Raw genomic sequence first — 16450 nt, forward strand, 5'->3', positions numbered from 1 at the left:
CAAAGTCAATATACTGCCGTTTGAAGCTCTGCTGGTAGGAACTGGTCTCAGTTCCTGGTGCAGCTGATTTATTTATTCACTCAATGTTTTTTTAAGCAGAAAAATGTGTCATTCATTTAGTTAGATTATGGACATAGAGCAGTAAACAAGAGCACCAGGGACTCTATCTTCAAGGAACTTTGTATTTAACGGGCAAGAAAGTCAATAAACCAAGAGTTTTACAGAAATACTGTTACTGTTATACATACTGCTAAGAAAAAGTGCAAGGTGATATGAGTGAATTTAAGAGAGAGCCTGCCCTTATATGGGGGATCAAAGAAGTCTTCTATGAGGACATGACATTTAAATGGAGACCTGAAGGATAGTAGAAATTTGCCAGGTGGAAGGAAAGTGGGAGGCAGGGTGGAGAATTCCAGGAATGTGCAAAGTCCCTGAGGTAGGAAAAAGCTTGACTTCTTAAAAGAAAACAAACCAACATAAATGAAAAATTAGTGAGATGTTGTTGCTGTTGTTAGGCGCCATCGAGTCAGTTCCGACTCATAGCGACCCTATGCACAACAGAACACTGCCCAGTCCTGTGCCATCCTTACAATCGTTGTTATGCTTGAGCCCATTGTTGCAGCCGCTGTGTCAGTCCACCTTGTTGAGGGTCTTCCTCTTTTCTACTGACCCTGTACTCTACCAAGCATGATGTCCTTCTCTAGGAACTGATCCCTCCTGACAACATGCCCAAAGTATGTAAGACACAGTCTTGCCATCCTTGCTTCTAAGGAGCATTCTGGTTGTACTTCTTCTAAGACAGATTTGTTTGTTCTTTTGTCAGTCCATGGTATATTCAATATTCTTTGCCAACACCACAATTCAAAGGCGTCAATTCTTTTCCGGTCTTCCTTATTCATTGTCCAGCTTTCACACACATATGATGCGATTGAAAACACCATGGCTTGGGTCAGGCGCATCTTAGTCTTCAAGTTGACATCTTTGCTCTTCAGCACTTTAAAGAGGTCCTTTGCAGCAGATTTACCCAATGCAATGTGTCTTTTGATTTCTGACTGCTGCTTCCATGGCTGTTGATTGTGGATCCAAGTAACATGAAATCCTGGACAACTTCAATCTTTTCTCCGTTTATCATGACGTTGTTCATTGGTCCAGTTGTGAGGATTTTTTTCTTCTTTATGTTGAGGTGCAATCCAAACTGAAGGCTGTCGTCTTTGATCTTCATTAGTAAGTGCTTCAAGTCCTCTTCACTTGCAGCAAGCAAGGTTGTGTCATCTGCATAACACAGGTTTTTAATGAGTCTTCCTCCAATCCTGATGCCCCGTTCTTCTTCATATAGTCCAGCTTCTCATATTATTTGCTTAGCATACAGATTGAATAGGTATGGTGAAAGAATACAACCCTGATGCACACCTTTTCTGACTTTAAACCAATCAGTATCCCCTTGTTCCGTACGAACAACCACCTCTTGATCTATGTAAAGGTTCCTCATGAGCACAATGAAGTGTTCTGGAATTCCCATTCTTCGCAATGTTATCCATAGTTTGTTATGATCCACACAGTCTAATGCCTTTGCATACTCAATAAAACACAGGTACACATCCTTCTGGTATTCTCTGCTTTCAGCCAGGATCCATCTGACATCAGCAATGATATCCCTCGTTCCACGTCCTCTTCTGAAACCAGCTTGAATTTCTGGCCATTTCCTGTTGATATACTGCTGCAGCTGTTTTTGAATGATCTTCAGCAAAATTTGCTCGCGTGTGATATTAATAATATTGTTCTATAATTTCCACATTCAGTTGGATCACCTTTCTCGGGAATAGGCATAAATATGGATCTCTTCCAGTCAGTTGGCCAGGAAGCTGTCTTCCATATTTCTTGGCATAGATGAGCGGGCACCTCCAGTGCTGCATCTGTTTGTTGAAACATCTCACTTGATATTCCATCAATTCCTGGAGTGTTGTTTTTCGCCACTGCCTTCAGAGCAGCTTGGACTTCTTCCTTCAGTACCCTCGGTTCCTGATCATATGCCACCTCTTGAAATGGTTGAATATTGACTGATTCTGGTATAATGACTCTCTGTATTCCTTCCATCTTCTTTTGACGCTTCCTGTGTCGTTTAATATTTTCCCCATGGAATCCTTCACTATTGCAACTCAAGGCTTGATAGGGGAGGGTAACTCAAGATGAGGCTAGGGAGGAGGTAGATCACACAGAGACTTCCTGGCATGTTTGGAAAGGAGCTTGGATGTTATTCTGAGAGAGCCACTGAAGGGCTTTACTCGGGGTGGGGTGAGTTGTGCTTTGAGGGGGCCAGAGTAGATGCAGAGAGGTAAGATAGGCATTCGCGCCACAATCCAGGCCAGGGATGACGGCTTAGAGAGTTATGGTTTAAGTGGAGGCAGCAGTGAAGATGAGCAGATGAAGCTAACTCGGTTAATATTTAGGAGTTAAATGCAATATATTTTTTTTTTTTTTGTAGTTTAAGTTGTGTTTGTGTCAACTTCTTTTACTTTTAATCTCTTAAACACTTTATACCTGTTGCTCTCTAGTTGATTCTGACTCATAGTGATCCTACAGGACAGAGTAGAAATTTCTCATAGGGTTTCCAAGGAGTGGCTGGTGGATTCAAACTGCCAACCTTTTGGTTAGCAGCTGAGCTCTTAACCACTGTACCATCAGGGCTCCCTTAAATACTTTGGTATCACTAACGTGTTGATAGAACTGAAAAGAGTTCCAGAGAACATTAGTCAAATCTCTTGAATAGATGAAGAAAGTACGGTGTGCACAAGTTAACATGATAGCCCTATGGCACACCTTTCGCTACCAGCCAAGTCAGGACCAGCATTTGACTGGACCTTAGAATTGGTCAAAATCAACAGATTTTAAGGTATCACAACTTCCTATCACAGCTGACAGATTACCGCTCATAGCATTACTAACACGTATTTCGTATTTACCACGTGCCAGGGACTTTATGTACATTATTCCATTTCTTCCTTACAACATTGGATGAGGAGGGTCATTGTCAGCTCTATCCTGGCAGGTGGGGATCCTGAAGAGCAGAGAGGGTCCATAAGGTGTCCTAGGTCACACACAATCAGAAAATGGCTGAACTCAGGTTTTATCTCAGTTTTGCTAAATCTAGTGTTGGAGCTCTCACTCCGCCTCACGTCATAATTTGATGTGGGTTCCCAGTTATTACAGAGAACCATTTCCAAATTCCATACCATTTTTGAGTATCATTTTAAAATTCAAGAGGAAAAACTCAATAGACAAACTGTGCTGATTTTAAAAAGGCGATAGGGGCTGAGGGAAAAAATCGAGCCTTTATGTAGACTAAAAAATCTTGGTCCAGCTGTTATATTTGACATGTGTACAAGCTAAATAACCAGTCAGACTCAGTTTTGCCAAACAAAACGTAGAAAAGTGGAAAACTAATTTTCCCGTTCTCCAAATTCTCTTCATTCTTGCTCTCACACAAAGCACCATTAAAACCAAATAGCATAATTTACAGTATGGCCTTTTTCTAAATAAGACTAATTTTTAACGATTTTTTAAACAGACTAATCTACTTGAGAACCAAATGTTTCTTTTAAAGTTGGAAGGACTGTTATGTTCAACTAGAAAGTAATAAACTTACGTTTTAAACTTGAAATATAAAGGAAAAGAAACACACTTCCAAAGTAACACCAAAACACATGGTTTTTAAAAGCTTTTAATTAAAAAAAGGTAAAACAGGAGGCGGCATTTAAAAAGACAAGATGGTAATTAAATCCTAATATGTAGTTGTGTTTCTTTTAATTTGCTGTAATAATTCCTTTTCTTTGGAATACCTTTTTTATGTTCACACACAACATGCACACACACAAAAAGTTACCCCCAAAAAGCCTTCCAACATAAACAACGTGTTCAGGGTCTCCTTGGGAGCTATAAACAATGGGTGCACTTTCTCACTGACAACACAAACATGTAAAGCTGATGAAGAGGAAACTGCACCTGATTCTTCCATATTTATGCATATGGTGAAACAAACACGAGCACTTTGTGTCGAAGACTCAAGAGAGTATTTCCAGTTTTGACCTGCAAAGAACAAAAAAACCAGGACAGAGCTCTCCGTCTCTTTGCTAGAGAAGTTCCATCTGCTTTAAATACCAATGCTGCAATTGTGAAATGATTTGACCTAAGGTTTCACTGTCTAAATTCTTCCATTCAGAGTATAAACACATGCTGGCTGCTCCTTTAAGAGGTTTATGTTGTGTGTCTATTGCATGTGTCCTCTGTGTGTGTGTGTGTGTGTGTGTGTGTGTGTGTGTTTTTAAGTTCTGAAAAACTTGTAGCATAAAGGTTTGATGGAAGGATTAGAACTTCATTCAGCCTGCACAGGGTTCCCCCCAAGGCCCACCACTCTGCTGATAAAGTCAAGCCTTTTGGTACTCCTCAGAAGCTTACATCATACATAGAAAGGGAAAGGCAAAAATGAAAAAGAGGACAATGAAAAGGTAGGAGAGGAACAGAAAAACATAAGAAAGCTTGCCTACCATTTTATTAAATAAGAATATAATGATTTGTACTCCTGTGAAATTCAACATATTTCTGAATTCAGTTATGAATTTATGTTCATTTTGGTTTATCAAAGACAATTTATCTACTATGTATAAATACCAGGCAATGTTTACACATAGATCTAAATTTGTAAGATTGTTGCCCTGTTTTCAGGATGAGTTGGGATGATTATTTCCTTATTGGGTCACTTTTCTGTGACTGTGGTTAGGTTTTGTATGTTTGTGGCTTTTTTTGCTTACAAATACCATAGAAAAATAATTATCAAACCTCTATGAGTCCATATAAATGCCCATTTTCAAGATAAATTCAGCAAAAGTCAAAACAATTTGCAATGGAAGCACTGAATATGAAATAGAAAGTATTTCAGATAAATTACTAAACCTTGTGGTGGTGTACACAAAATGCTAAATGGTCATTTTGGAAGTGAAAGAAAAACTCAAATTGATTTTCTGGCCGGTTAATTTTTCAAATATTGGACTTTTCAATGTAAGTCATAATTTCTGAGATTTATAGTGGAGAAAATTCAGCAAGAAAATGCTGTCAGCATTTCAACCAAGAAAAAAAAAATTTTTTTTTTCTCATGCTGCTATTAAAAGGCTCGATCTCTATGCATACAAAGATACTATCACATTTTGCTATTAGAAAATATCTTTTCACTCTCCAATGGAACGCCATAGTCATATACCTTAAACAAAATTTAAAAAGAAACAAGGGGAGGGGAAAAAGGAGGAGGGCTTGAGGGGCAGAGGAAAGAACCAGCCTCATGCTCTTCCCAATATGGATTCAGTATGGCACAGGGGAAACCCTGGTGGCATAGTGGTTAAGTGCTACAGTTACTAACCAAGAGGCTGGCAGTTCGAATCCACCAGGTGCTCCTTGGAAACTCTATGGGGGCAGTTCTACTCTGTCCTGTAGGGTCACTATGAGTCAGAATTGACTTGAGGGCAACAGGTTTGGTTTTGTTTTGGTATGGCACAGGGTAACGCAACTTTTGCCAAACTTTAGCCCATAGACTGTATGTTTTAGAAGTATACTAAATTTGTGGTTCCCAGATTTTAAAACCCCTTGGAAACCGTATGGGGCAGCTTTACTCTGTCCTATAGGGTCGCTATGAGTCGGAATCTACTCGGCGGCAACGGTTTTTTTTTTTTTTTTTTTTAAAGTAGCAGTTATCAAAGGCAGAAAAAATACTGCCTCCTGGTAACCTCCTGAGTATAGAAAATAATTAGCACTTTCAGGTAGTGAGGATTGGAAGCAGAGCAAATTGTCCCTAAATCCTCTTCCAAATCTACCTAAAACTTTGGGATACAGCAGAGGAGTTCCAAGGTATAAAATTATACCAGGTTCCAAGGTCCGACATTTATCATTCTAGAATATTCTAGAGGTCTATCAGTGACTGCTGGAAATCCTGCCCAGCTTATTCAGATGAGCACCAATAGTTGAGCATTGTGGGTAAACCTGGCCCTCACGAAAGAAAAAGGCATTGCTGTACCCAAAGTCTTTAGAGCAGATTTTTCTGTGAGACTAGCCAAAGGAAGGGAAGGGATTTGAGCTACCAATCAATCCAAGTGACACCTGTGGGGTTTACTGGCCATGCTGAATAAGTAGAAAGAAAATGATCATGGAGGTGAGGGAATCATGTTCACCTGCTGGCTCCTTCACTGAAACCCTATTTGTGGGTATAGAGTATGCGTTTCCCTCATCTTAAGTACCCAGACCAAGGATGGCAGACCTAGAACCAAAAATATAAAATAACGATGTCAGCTCTAACGGTAAAATGAGGAATCATCAAATTCAACAGCAAAGATAAGCGTTTCACATCATAACAGTAGTTTCTTAACAAAATGAACAAACCACAGGTCAGTTAGCTGATCCAAACAAACCAGCAAGCAAAAAAACCCCAATGAGTTATTACCCTAACATTTTAGATATAACTTTGTTACTGCCATAATGGTGTTGCATACAAATAGTGATTGATACCTACATATTTCTTTGTAGTGCGGAGATTGTAATATATTTCATGTATCTTTTCAGGGTAAGACTTCTGCTGATATAAAACCTATGCTATACTACTGGATCCCAATATATAGGCTACTGTATTTATAGGGTCACTATGAGTCAGAACCGACTCGATGGCACCTAACAACAGCACACTTATACTAATAAAAGAGTATTTTTTTATTTTACACTTTAAGATCACTTTCTACACATGATGGAAATACTTAGTATTTTTATTTCCAAAAATGCCTCTGTACAATGGAATACATCTTATTCATACCTGTGTGCCTTATAAACCAAAAAAGAAAAAACAACCAACAAACCCATTACCATCAAGTTAATCTCAACTCATAGAGACCCAATAGGACAGAGTAGAGCTGCCCCATAGAGTTTCCAAGGAGCACCTGGTAGATTTGAACTGCCAACCTTTTGGTTAGCAGCCATAGCTCTTAACCACTACACCACTAAGGTTTCCATGTCTTACAGAATAGCAATTGTACTGGGTATGTTCATTTCTTTCTGTAATAAGTTCCTTATTTACCCAATAGGGATGATATATGCCCTACTAAACTCACTAGGCTGTTGCAAATCAAGGAGCTCATTTATGCATAAACCACTTGAGATGAATAAAGCATTTTATGCAAAATGTCCTTATGCTGATACCAACTGGATTCAATCAGATACCTTTGGGGAATAGAATATTGAACTTCCTCTACTGTAGCTAGGAGATAAGACCTGCCCGGATCCTTGGCTTACAGCTGGGTAACCCTAGAGGGAAAAAAAAAAATTTTTTTTTTTTTTAAGGACCTTTCTAAAGCTCTTAAGAAGTCGAATTTTTTTTTTTTTTTTTTTTGCCAGTGGAATTAGCTCAACTATATATTTGGTACACTTTAACTTTGAAGGTGGTCTTTGATTTCCACCTATTGCTCAAGAGTTTAAAAAAAAACAGATGGCCACAACTCCTGATGACTTGAGAGAAAATGTTTTTGTCTGTGGGTAAACACAAATCACATCTTTTGGCTAAACAAACCCCTTGGGTTTAACACAGTTATTGAACTTCCTTTCAGAAGCTATTGTTGCATAGGGTTTAGTCTTCAACAAAACTAAACAATTTTTCTTGAGAAACACCCCCAGACCTGCATCATCCTCTTAACACTGTCCAATTCACTGAAATCTGAGTGCTTCCCCAGATGTATTTTAAATAAAGCACTGTAAACATAATCTTCATCTTATCTAACCTTTTATCTCCTACATACACATCTCAGCATAGGGGCCAGCGTGTACTCAGACTGTTTTAGATATGTATTATAATGGAAAACACAGTCAGCAAATAAATACAGGAAAAGAAAAAAAAAGACTGGGAGGAACTACATTAAAATGACAACAACCTTTTCCATTGGTTGGTAGGAGCTGGCTAATCTTGATTTTGCTCCATGGACCTGTATTTTCTAAAAGTTTTTTTTTTTTAAAATAACAAGTATGTATTACTTTTATAATGGTGGGAGGAATTGCATAGAAAGAGTCTCAGGAATGCTACCTAAATATATCAGATGACACTGAAATGATTTAAGACACCAGGAACTGGAAGGCTCACAAATGTTCATTTTCAGACAGCTCACCCTGCTCAAACAATTTTATATGAGTGATTTTTTTTTTTTTTTTTTAAAGAACATTTTAGGGAAAAAAAAACTAAAGAAAAGCACATTCCCTTTTAGGGGCAACTAATTTAGCAAAATTTAACAGAGCCTTTTAAACTCAATAGTCACGGAGCACCATTCAATATCCATACAAAAACCATCCAGGCAACATCAAGAGTAACATTTCCTTGATCATGAGATGCCTGAATGATTTGCTTACAATTCAAAAATCAAAAGGAAAACAGCATGAAATCTTCAGTGCATCCTGTTGGGGCCGACATGGATGATGATGTGTTTCTCATAAACCCTTTTCATTGTTTTCTCAATTTGCTTCAGAAAAACTTGTGGGATTCGTCCACATAAAGTGTGGACAGTCTCCAAAAACTTCAACTGAAGAGGGTAATACATGGATTGAAAGAGATTGTCTTGAAAGGGAAACTGAAAGAAAGAAAAAGTTTATTTTAGTTGCTGAAATGCCACTTAAAATGCAAAAAAAAACTTACTAGAGAAACGAAAGGGCCATTACTGCAAGGATGCAGTCATAGTTTTGTATTTTGTATGTTCTTTCACATAGTGACTAGGAGGAAAGGCCTGGAGATCTACTTCTGAAAATTAGCCAATGAGAACATGATGGATCGCAACAGAATATTGTCCGGTAAAGTGCTGGAAGAAGAGCTCCCTAGGGTGGAAGGCACTCAAAACACACAGTGGCTGCACCAACGGACTTGAGCGTGCCAACCATTGTGAAGATGCTGCAGGACTGGGCAACTGTTGTCTCTGTTGTACATGGGTCACCATAATTTGGAGCTGACCCCACAGTAACTAACGATAACAACAAACATAGCAAAAAGGACCTCAGAGAACCCTAGGTTTAAATCCTGACTTGGCTGTGCAGCCACAGGCAATCATTGAACTTCTCCGGACCTCAGTTTCTTTACTTCTAGAAAAAAGATGATTTATTTGGGTCCTTAAAGCTCTTAAAATCTAAAGACAAAGCATATCTACTATTCTCTATATAGCACCTTCTTGTTGAGTAGGAGAAAGACTGAAGTAGATACTTGAAATCTACAATATCAAGACATGGAATTCTTCCTATTTGTAGCAATCTTAACGAAGAAACTTCAGGGCCTGTCTATGGTGATCTGAAATCCACAGTTTAGCAATTACATACTACTGAAATTTGTTAGCAATGAACTTTATTTTAATAATTCAAGTACTGGATACTGGCTGTTGTTTTTTCCACTTAATATTGAGCTTTTTAGATTCTGTGATTTTGTTCTTTTTAATTCTTCTGTTTCCCATTGAATGTGTCCGCGAGCAGTATTTTCCAAAATAAATCTTTCAGGCCATTTAGTTACAACCATGTGTCAAAGTTTTATTACAATCTTGCTGCAAGGGAAAAAGCCTCTAGTTGGTCAGGTCAAAGATTTGTTCTTGGCAAAGACATTGTGTATGAAAAGACTGGAGGAAAGAAAAGGGAAGAATTAATGGTTTAAGGTTAGTAGATTCTTGCCTGACAGTTGGCAAAGTGGATGGGTGTCTGGTTTCCTAGAACAAGTCTTAATCCCTTCTCAATTCATCAGAAATACTGCCTAAGCATGTTTATCAGAAATCTCAATTTCTTCCCAGAAGGGATTATGCATTAAAAAAAAAAAAAAAAATTTTTTTTTTTTTTTTTTTTTAATATAAAAAGGTGGTTTGATGGTAGAATCAAACCCAAGTTTGATTCCAGGCCAATGCAACCTCATGCAGAGCCACCACCCCTCTGTCGCTGGAGGCCTGCATGTTTCTATGATGCTGAACAGGTTTCAATGAGGCTTCCAGATTAAGACAGACTAGGAAGAAAGGCCTGGCAAGCTACTCCCCCCCCCAAAAAAAAGCCAATAAAAACTCTGTGGCTCACAATGGTATGATTTGCAACTGATCATGGGGACGATGCAGGACTGGGCAGCATCTCTATTGTGCATGGGGTGGCCATGCATTGGAGGCCAACTTGATGGCACTAACAACAATACAAGAAGGTTCTATCCCAGATCAGGTTGGGAACACTTTTTCTTTTACAGAATTTAGACAATTGATAGACCCTGTAAGGCCGGTCCTTAATCTGTCCTTTTCACCACTGTATCCCCAGCAATGGAATCCCTCAGTGGCGCAAATGGTTAAGCACCCAACTACTAGCCGAAAGGTTAGTGGTTCAAACCCACCCAGAGATGCCACAGGAGACAGGTCTGGTGATCTGTTTCCAAAAGGTCACAGCCATAAAAACCCTATGGAGCAGCTCTACTCCGCACACATGGGGTCACCATGAGACAGAAATCGACTTGACGGCAACTGACAACATCCCCAGTGGAGGGAAGAGAATAGGTTAAAAACTGGTGTCACCCTTGATTCCTTTCTTCCCCTCACAGCCCTCATCCAACCCTCCAGCAAGTCTTGTAGCTGCTTCTACAACAGTTCCTGAACATGGCTGCTCGTCACCACCTTCCTGCTACCACACAAGTCCATGCCAGCCCCTTCTCTCCCTTGGAGGGCTCTAATAAGTCTCATAAAGAATTTCTGTGTTTTCCCCCCATCCCCTTCCACCAAGGGTCATATTTTTAAAGTATAAATAGAACATATTACTCTCCCATAGAGGCTTCTCACTGCAATTAGAACACCATCCACACTCCCCCCTTGTCTTAAAGGCTCTGTGTGACCTGGAACCCTCCACTCTCATCTCCTCCTCTCCCTCCTACATCACCACTAAGGTCACCATGGTCACACCAAACTCTTCCCTGCTTCTGGGATTTCCTCCTGGCTCTTCCTTCACTGGAAACCCTGGTGGCGTAGTGGTTAAGTGCTACAGTTGCTAACCAAAAGGTTGGCAGTTCGAATCCACCAGGCACTCCTTGGAAACTCTATGGGGCAGTTCTACTCTGTCCTATAGGGTCACTATGAGTCGGAATCAACATAACGGCAATGGATTTATTCCTTCACTAAGGAGACCTGGTGGTGCAACGGTTAACCAACTGGCTGCTAAATGAAAGGTTGGTGGTTTGAACCCAGCAGCCACTTGGGAAGGGGCCGGTGGAGACCTGGTGATCTACTCCCCGTTGCTAAGTGAGAATCACTCAAAGGCACACAACACCAATTCCTTCTGCTTAGCAGGCTCTTCCTGCAGATCCACCTATAGCTGCCTCCAGCTGACCAAGCCTCAGGCTGGCAGGCATCTTCCCCGATGACCCCTGCTAATGCAACACTCTTCTCACCCCGCTCTGGTTCCTTTCTGACACCATTCATGATCTGGTATGATCTTTGTTTCTTTGTGTATGTGAATATTGTCTGGCTTATCCCACCAAAATACACACATCCTGAGGACAAGGACTTTGTCAGTCCTGTTATCTTCTAATTCTGAGAACCTGGGATTGGTCCTAGCATAAAATAGATGCTTCATACATGATTGTTGAAAGAATTTCTGAAAGAATGCCTATCTGACAGATGGATTTCCAGGGGCCATGATGGGGAGAGATTGCCTTATCTCCTCCAGGAGGTAGGAAAGTACATAAACATACACAGGGATTAGGACTAGGGCTAGGGTGTTGGAGGGTGAGAGAGCCAGATGCAGGGAGGAAGGGAAGGAGAGAGCAAGAGCGAGTGAGAGAGAAAGAATGTTTTCAGAGACAGGTGCAGAGAAAAAGAGAACTTAAGATAGTGAGAGAGAAAATACTTATAAACAGACATTTTTATAAAAAATCCATTTCAGTACAACTAGATGTTGCCCAGTTACCATCACTGAGTGCTCTGACAGGGATCACAATAGAAAATCCCAGGCAGAGCTGGAGAAAAATATAGAACAAAATTCTAACTCACAAAAAAAGACCAGGCTTACTGGCCGGACAGAGACTGGAGAAACCCTGAGACTACTGCTCCAGGACACCCTTTCAGCTCAGTAATGAAGTCATCCCTGAGGTTCACCCTTCAGCCAAAGATTAGACAGCCCATAAAACAAAACAAGACTACAGGGGCACACCAGCACCAGGGCAAGGACAAGAAGGCAGGAGGGGACTGTAATAGGGAACCGAAGGTCAAGAAGGGAGAGTGCTGACATGTCATGGGGTTGTTAAACAATGTCATAAAACAATATGTTTACTGTTTAATGAGAAGCTAGTTTGTTCTGTAAACCTTCATCTAAAGTACAACTAAAAAAGAAAAAAAAATGCATTTCACAGGTGATGAAAACTGAGGTCCAGAAAGGTAAGGACACAGAATTAATGACTGATAACCAGAAAATGACAAAATTGGGATTTGAACCCAGGTCTGTTATCCCCAAAGCCAAGGTCTGACCTACTATTCTATGGTGCACAGCATTGTGGAGGATGGGGAAATATATCCTTTATGATGGGGTTGGTCTAGATGTACTCACGCTTGGGGGATGAGTTAGTGATATTCCTGATTGAAATGCCTGAATGAAAATGGTCTTTTAAGGCCCAACTGAAGAACATCATTGAGTGTTTCGGGCAGGATCGTTCATGAGACAAAATTATTTGGCTTTCTTTCTGGTTCCCCATAAAACAAACAAGTTGTAACTCAAGAGCCACAACTGCTCAAGTCCAAACCACGGCTGACAGATTATAAAAGAAATCTGAGAGCAGCTATGATATCCCCACATTCTTGTTTAACTTCCACTTGTACTCCTGAATGGGTTTGCCCCTGGAGTCAGTGTTTGAGTATCTAAATGTGATGGTATCACTAGGAACAGAACAAATTGTCTGTGTAATCAAATCACCTGGCCTTTGGAAACCAAACAGCAGGAAAATACAGCAGAGAAGAGAGAGGTGTTCAATTATACACGTACTAAACTCTTTCCCTGCACGGAAGACAATTCTGAGAATTCCAGAGTTACAACTATTTGGGACTCTCCCTAGCAAAAGCACATTTTCATACTCAAAAATGTGTTACCAGTTTACACGATACATCCCCCTACCTCCCTCCTACCAAAGACTGTTCATGAAAACCCAAGGTTCCCAGGCCCTGATGAAAAAACCCCTGATGAGGTCTACACAGTTTATGTCAGTGGTTGGCAAACTTTGTAAAGGGTTAATACTAGCTATATTAGGCTTTGCAGGGCATACCTTCTCTGTCGCAATTACTCCCCTCAGCCGGCTCTTGTAGAGTGGAAGTAGTCGGAGACAACTTGAAATCAAATGAGCGTGGCTGTGTCACAGTAAGACTATCGAGACTGAAGCTTGAATTTCATATAATAGTCTCAGGTCATAAAATATTCTTCTTCTTTTATGTATTAAAAAATGTAAAAACCATTCTCAGACCACATGTTTTATAAAAATAGGGAGCAGGCCAGATCTGCCCAAGTTTCCTAACACCTACTCTATGTATTGGAATTACGGATTCAAAAGAGTAATCCCCGAAAGTAGCGTTTGCTGGTTTTCACACGGCAATCTCAAGGTAAAAGATGATGTGAACTGAAGAATTTCCCAAAGCATGAGATGCAAGATGCCAGCAGGTAGCGCTTGACCTGATTGTAGGTGATGAACCACAAAGTAAGGTTCTTTCAACCTTCCATTTACTACCAGAAGGTACAGGTAGTCCCCAACTTAACGCGGGGTTCCATTCTGACAAGTCCATTCATTGTAAGTCCACTCCGACGTAAGTCGAATCCTTTTTTTTTTTAATTTTCATAGCCTGCTGTGTGGCAGTGGTTTGATCAGTAAGTCATAATGTGGAACATCTGAGAATGATAGCACCAGCCAATCACGCGCTGCAACGTTATATGTAGTACACATTACTGATGGTAAGATGTACCAAGTGGGGTTCTTTGTAACTCCAATACATCCGAGGTCAGGGACTATCTGTAGTTCTAATATGTCTTTAACGCCTCCCTAACACTTGCTAATCGATCTCTTCAATGAAGTTAAGGGCGGGCTTCAGGTTCTAAGGAGCCTGGCTACTGGCAAAAATCCTGCGGGTGATGGTTCAGGCCAACCACAGGCAATTAAAAGGCTTTGCCTGGCAGGCCACAGGGAAGCTGCCCTTCCACGCCAGGCTCGGTGCCCAGTCAGTGCACTGCAGTTTTCTCGAGGGAGTTGTAGGCAAGGATTCAGGCCTCTCCCGTCAGCCATGCTCATATGCCCACGGCACCTAGATTCGTGGCCTCCTTATTAAAGATCTCGCCTAAAGCATTTTTTTCCATTTTGACTCAATACCTCTTCAGTCCCAGACTTTTCCCCTCTCCTTCCCCTCACCTGACCCACGGGTCAGTAAAAGGCAGGAGTCTGCTTTGGGTGCTTCTCAGCAGTAGGATGACTCCCTCTGTCTGCGCCGCACCCACCTTCTCCTTGCCAGGGCCGTTCTATGGGGAAATGGAGCACCGGGAGCTCATCTTGCCTCTTGCTTGCCCTGTCACAGTAACGGAATAAAGGCTTAACTGTTACTGTCCGTTTAGCTCACGTCCTAATTGACCACCTGGATACCTGATTACTTGAGAGGTTGGAGCAAGCAACCAGGCAACATATTTAGCTTGAACTGAATAATGCTGTTTTATTTTTGTTGTATTATCTTTGTTGTTGTTGGTTGTTGTGGAGTCAGCTCTAACTCATGGAGATCTTATGCATAACAGAATGAAACATTGCCTGGTTCTTCTGCATCTTCATGACTGTTGGTACATTTGGTAAGCTCAGCTTCCAGCCCTATATCGGACAATATTCTGTTGTGATCCAGAGGGTTTCCATTGGCTGATTTTCCAAAATTTTCCAGGCATTTCTTTCTAGTCTGTCTTAGCCTGGAAGTGCCACTAAAACCTGTCTACCATAGGTGACCCTGCTGGTCTTTGAAATACCAGTGACATAGCTTTCAGCATCACAGTGACACGCAAAGCACTACAGTATGACAAACTGACAGACAGGTGGTGGGTATTATCTTTACCCTTGCCTAATGCTCTCTATTATGGCAAAGGGCCCAGGATTTCCCTTCCTGGTATAAAATATCCTCCCTGTCATGGATTGAATTATGTCTCCCCAAAAACGTGTGTATCAACTTGGTTGGGCCATGATTCCCAGCATTGTGTGGTTGTCCTCCATTTTGTGATTGTAATTTTATGTTGAGAGGATTAGGGTGGGATTGTAACACCACCCTCACTCAGGTCACCTCCCTGCTCCAAGGTAAAGGGAGTCTCCCTGGGGTGTGGCCTATAAAAAATACCACCTTTTATCTCTCAAGAGATAAAAGGAAAGGGAAGCAAACAGAGTTGTGGACCTCATAACACTAAGAAAGAAGCAGCAGGAGCAGAGCATGTCCTTTGAACAAAGGGTCCCTGTGCCTGAGAAGCTCCTCGACCAGGGGAGGATTGAGGACAAGGACTTTCCTCCAGAGCCAACAGAAAGAGAAAGCCTTCCCTGGAGCTGACACCCTGAATTTGGACTTTTAGTCAACTTTACTGTGAGAAAATAAACTTCTCTTTGTTAAAGCCATTTACTTATGGTATTTCTGTCATAGCAGCACTGGATGACTAAGGCACTCCCTCAGTAAATTTATTTAAGTAAAAAAAAAAAAAAGAGCGACTTACTTGGAAACAGTAAAAAAAAAGAGTGGATATAGTAGAATATTAGGTGGCATGTGGCTATAGTGAAAACAGAGTGACTGGAGTTGGGGTAAATCGGTGTCATTCAAAGCTTCTGAAGAGCCATTTGGGCTTCAAAGGGACTGATGACCAAGTTCCCATCTGCTTCATGCTGTAAGCACGCACGGCTGCCTAACAGTGGCAGGAGGACACTTACATCCCGTATTGCTTCGTAGAGGGCTTTGAAAGTTGGCTGCTTATCATCATGGTAGACACCTCGGTTCCCATGCAGAACAGACACACCTTCACGTTCAGCCTCTTTGCAGTTGCTTCCGTACATGCAGTGATCGGGACGGTAGTTCCAATGGCAGGGGAACACATAGAGACACTCTGGTGGTGACAAAGAAAGACATATGCCCACAGTGAGTGTCAGCTCACATCTTATGCCTGGCGATTAAAACAATGGTTCTACAAACTGCAGACCATGCAAAATGTAAGTGCATATGAGTGTGATCATGATTCATGGGCCCAATTTCATGACATTTGTTAAACTTCTGATATCAGGAATTAAAGGGGCACACAGTAGTGATATTTTAAGTTTCATCCAAAGAAGGAAGACAGTATAGCATCGTGTACAAGAAGGCAAACCAGGGCATCTGGCAGCCTGGGTCTGAATTGCAACTCTTGCACTCACAAA

General features: G+C 41.0%; 1 protein-coding gene across 1 annotated transcript in view; it reads right to left on the minus strand.

Moving 5' to 3' along the window:
- Window positions 1-3702: 3702 nt before the first annotated feature.
- Window positions 3703-16450, minus strand: part of GXYLT2 (glucoside xylosyltransferase 2) — a 106929-nt gene continuing 94181 nt past the window's right edge. Inside the window, exons 6-7 of the mRNA XM_064275011.1 lie at window positions 15971-16143; window positions 3703-8639 (exon numbers count right to left, since the gene is read on the minus strand). Of these exons, the coding sequence (XP_064131081.1) occupies window positions 8457-8639; window positions 15971-16143 (356 nt within the window). The 3' untranslated portion in view covers window positions 3703-8456. The remainder of the gene's footprint in view (window positions 8640-15970; window positions 16144-16450) is intronic.

Source organism: Loxodonta africana, chromosome 22 (genome assembly GCF_030014295.1).
Source record: "Loxodonta africana isolate mLoxAfr1 chromosome 22, mLoxAfr1.hap2, whole genome shotgun sequence".
Taxonomy (NCBI): Eukaryota; Metazoa; Chordata; class Mammalia; order Proboscidea; family Elephantidae; genus Loxodonta; species Loxodonta africana.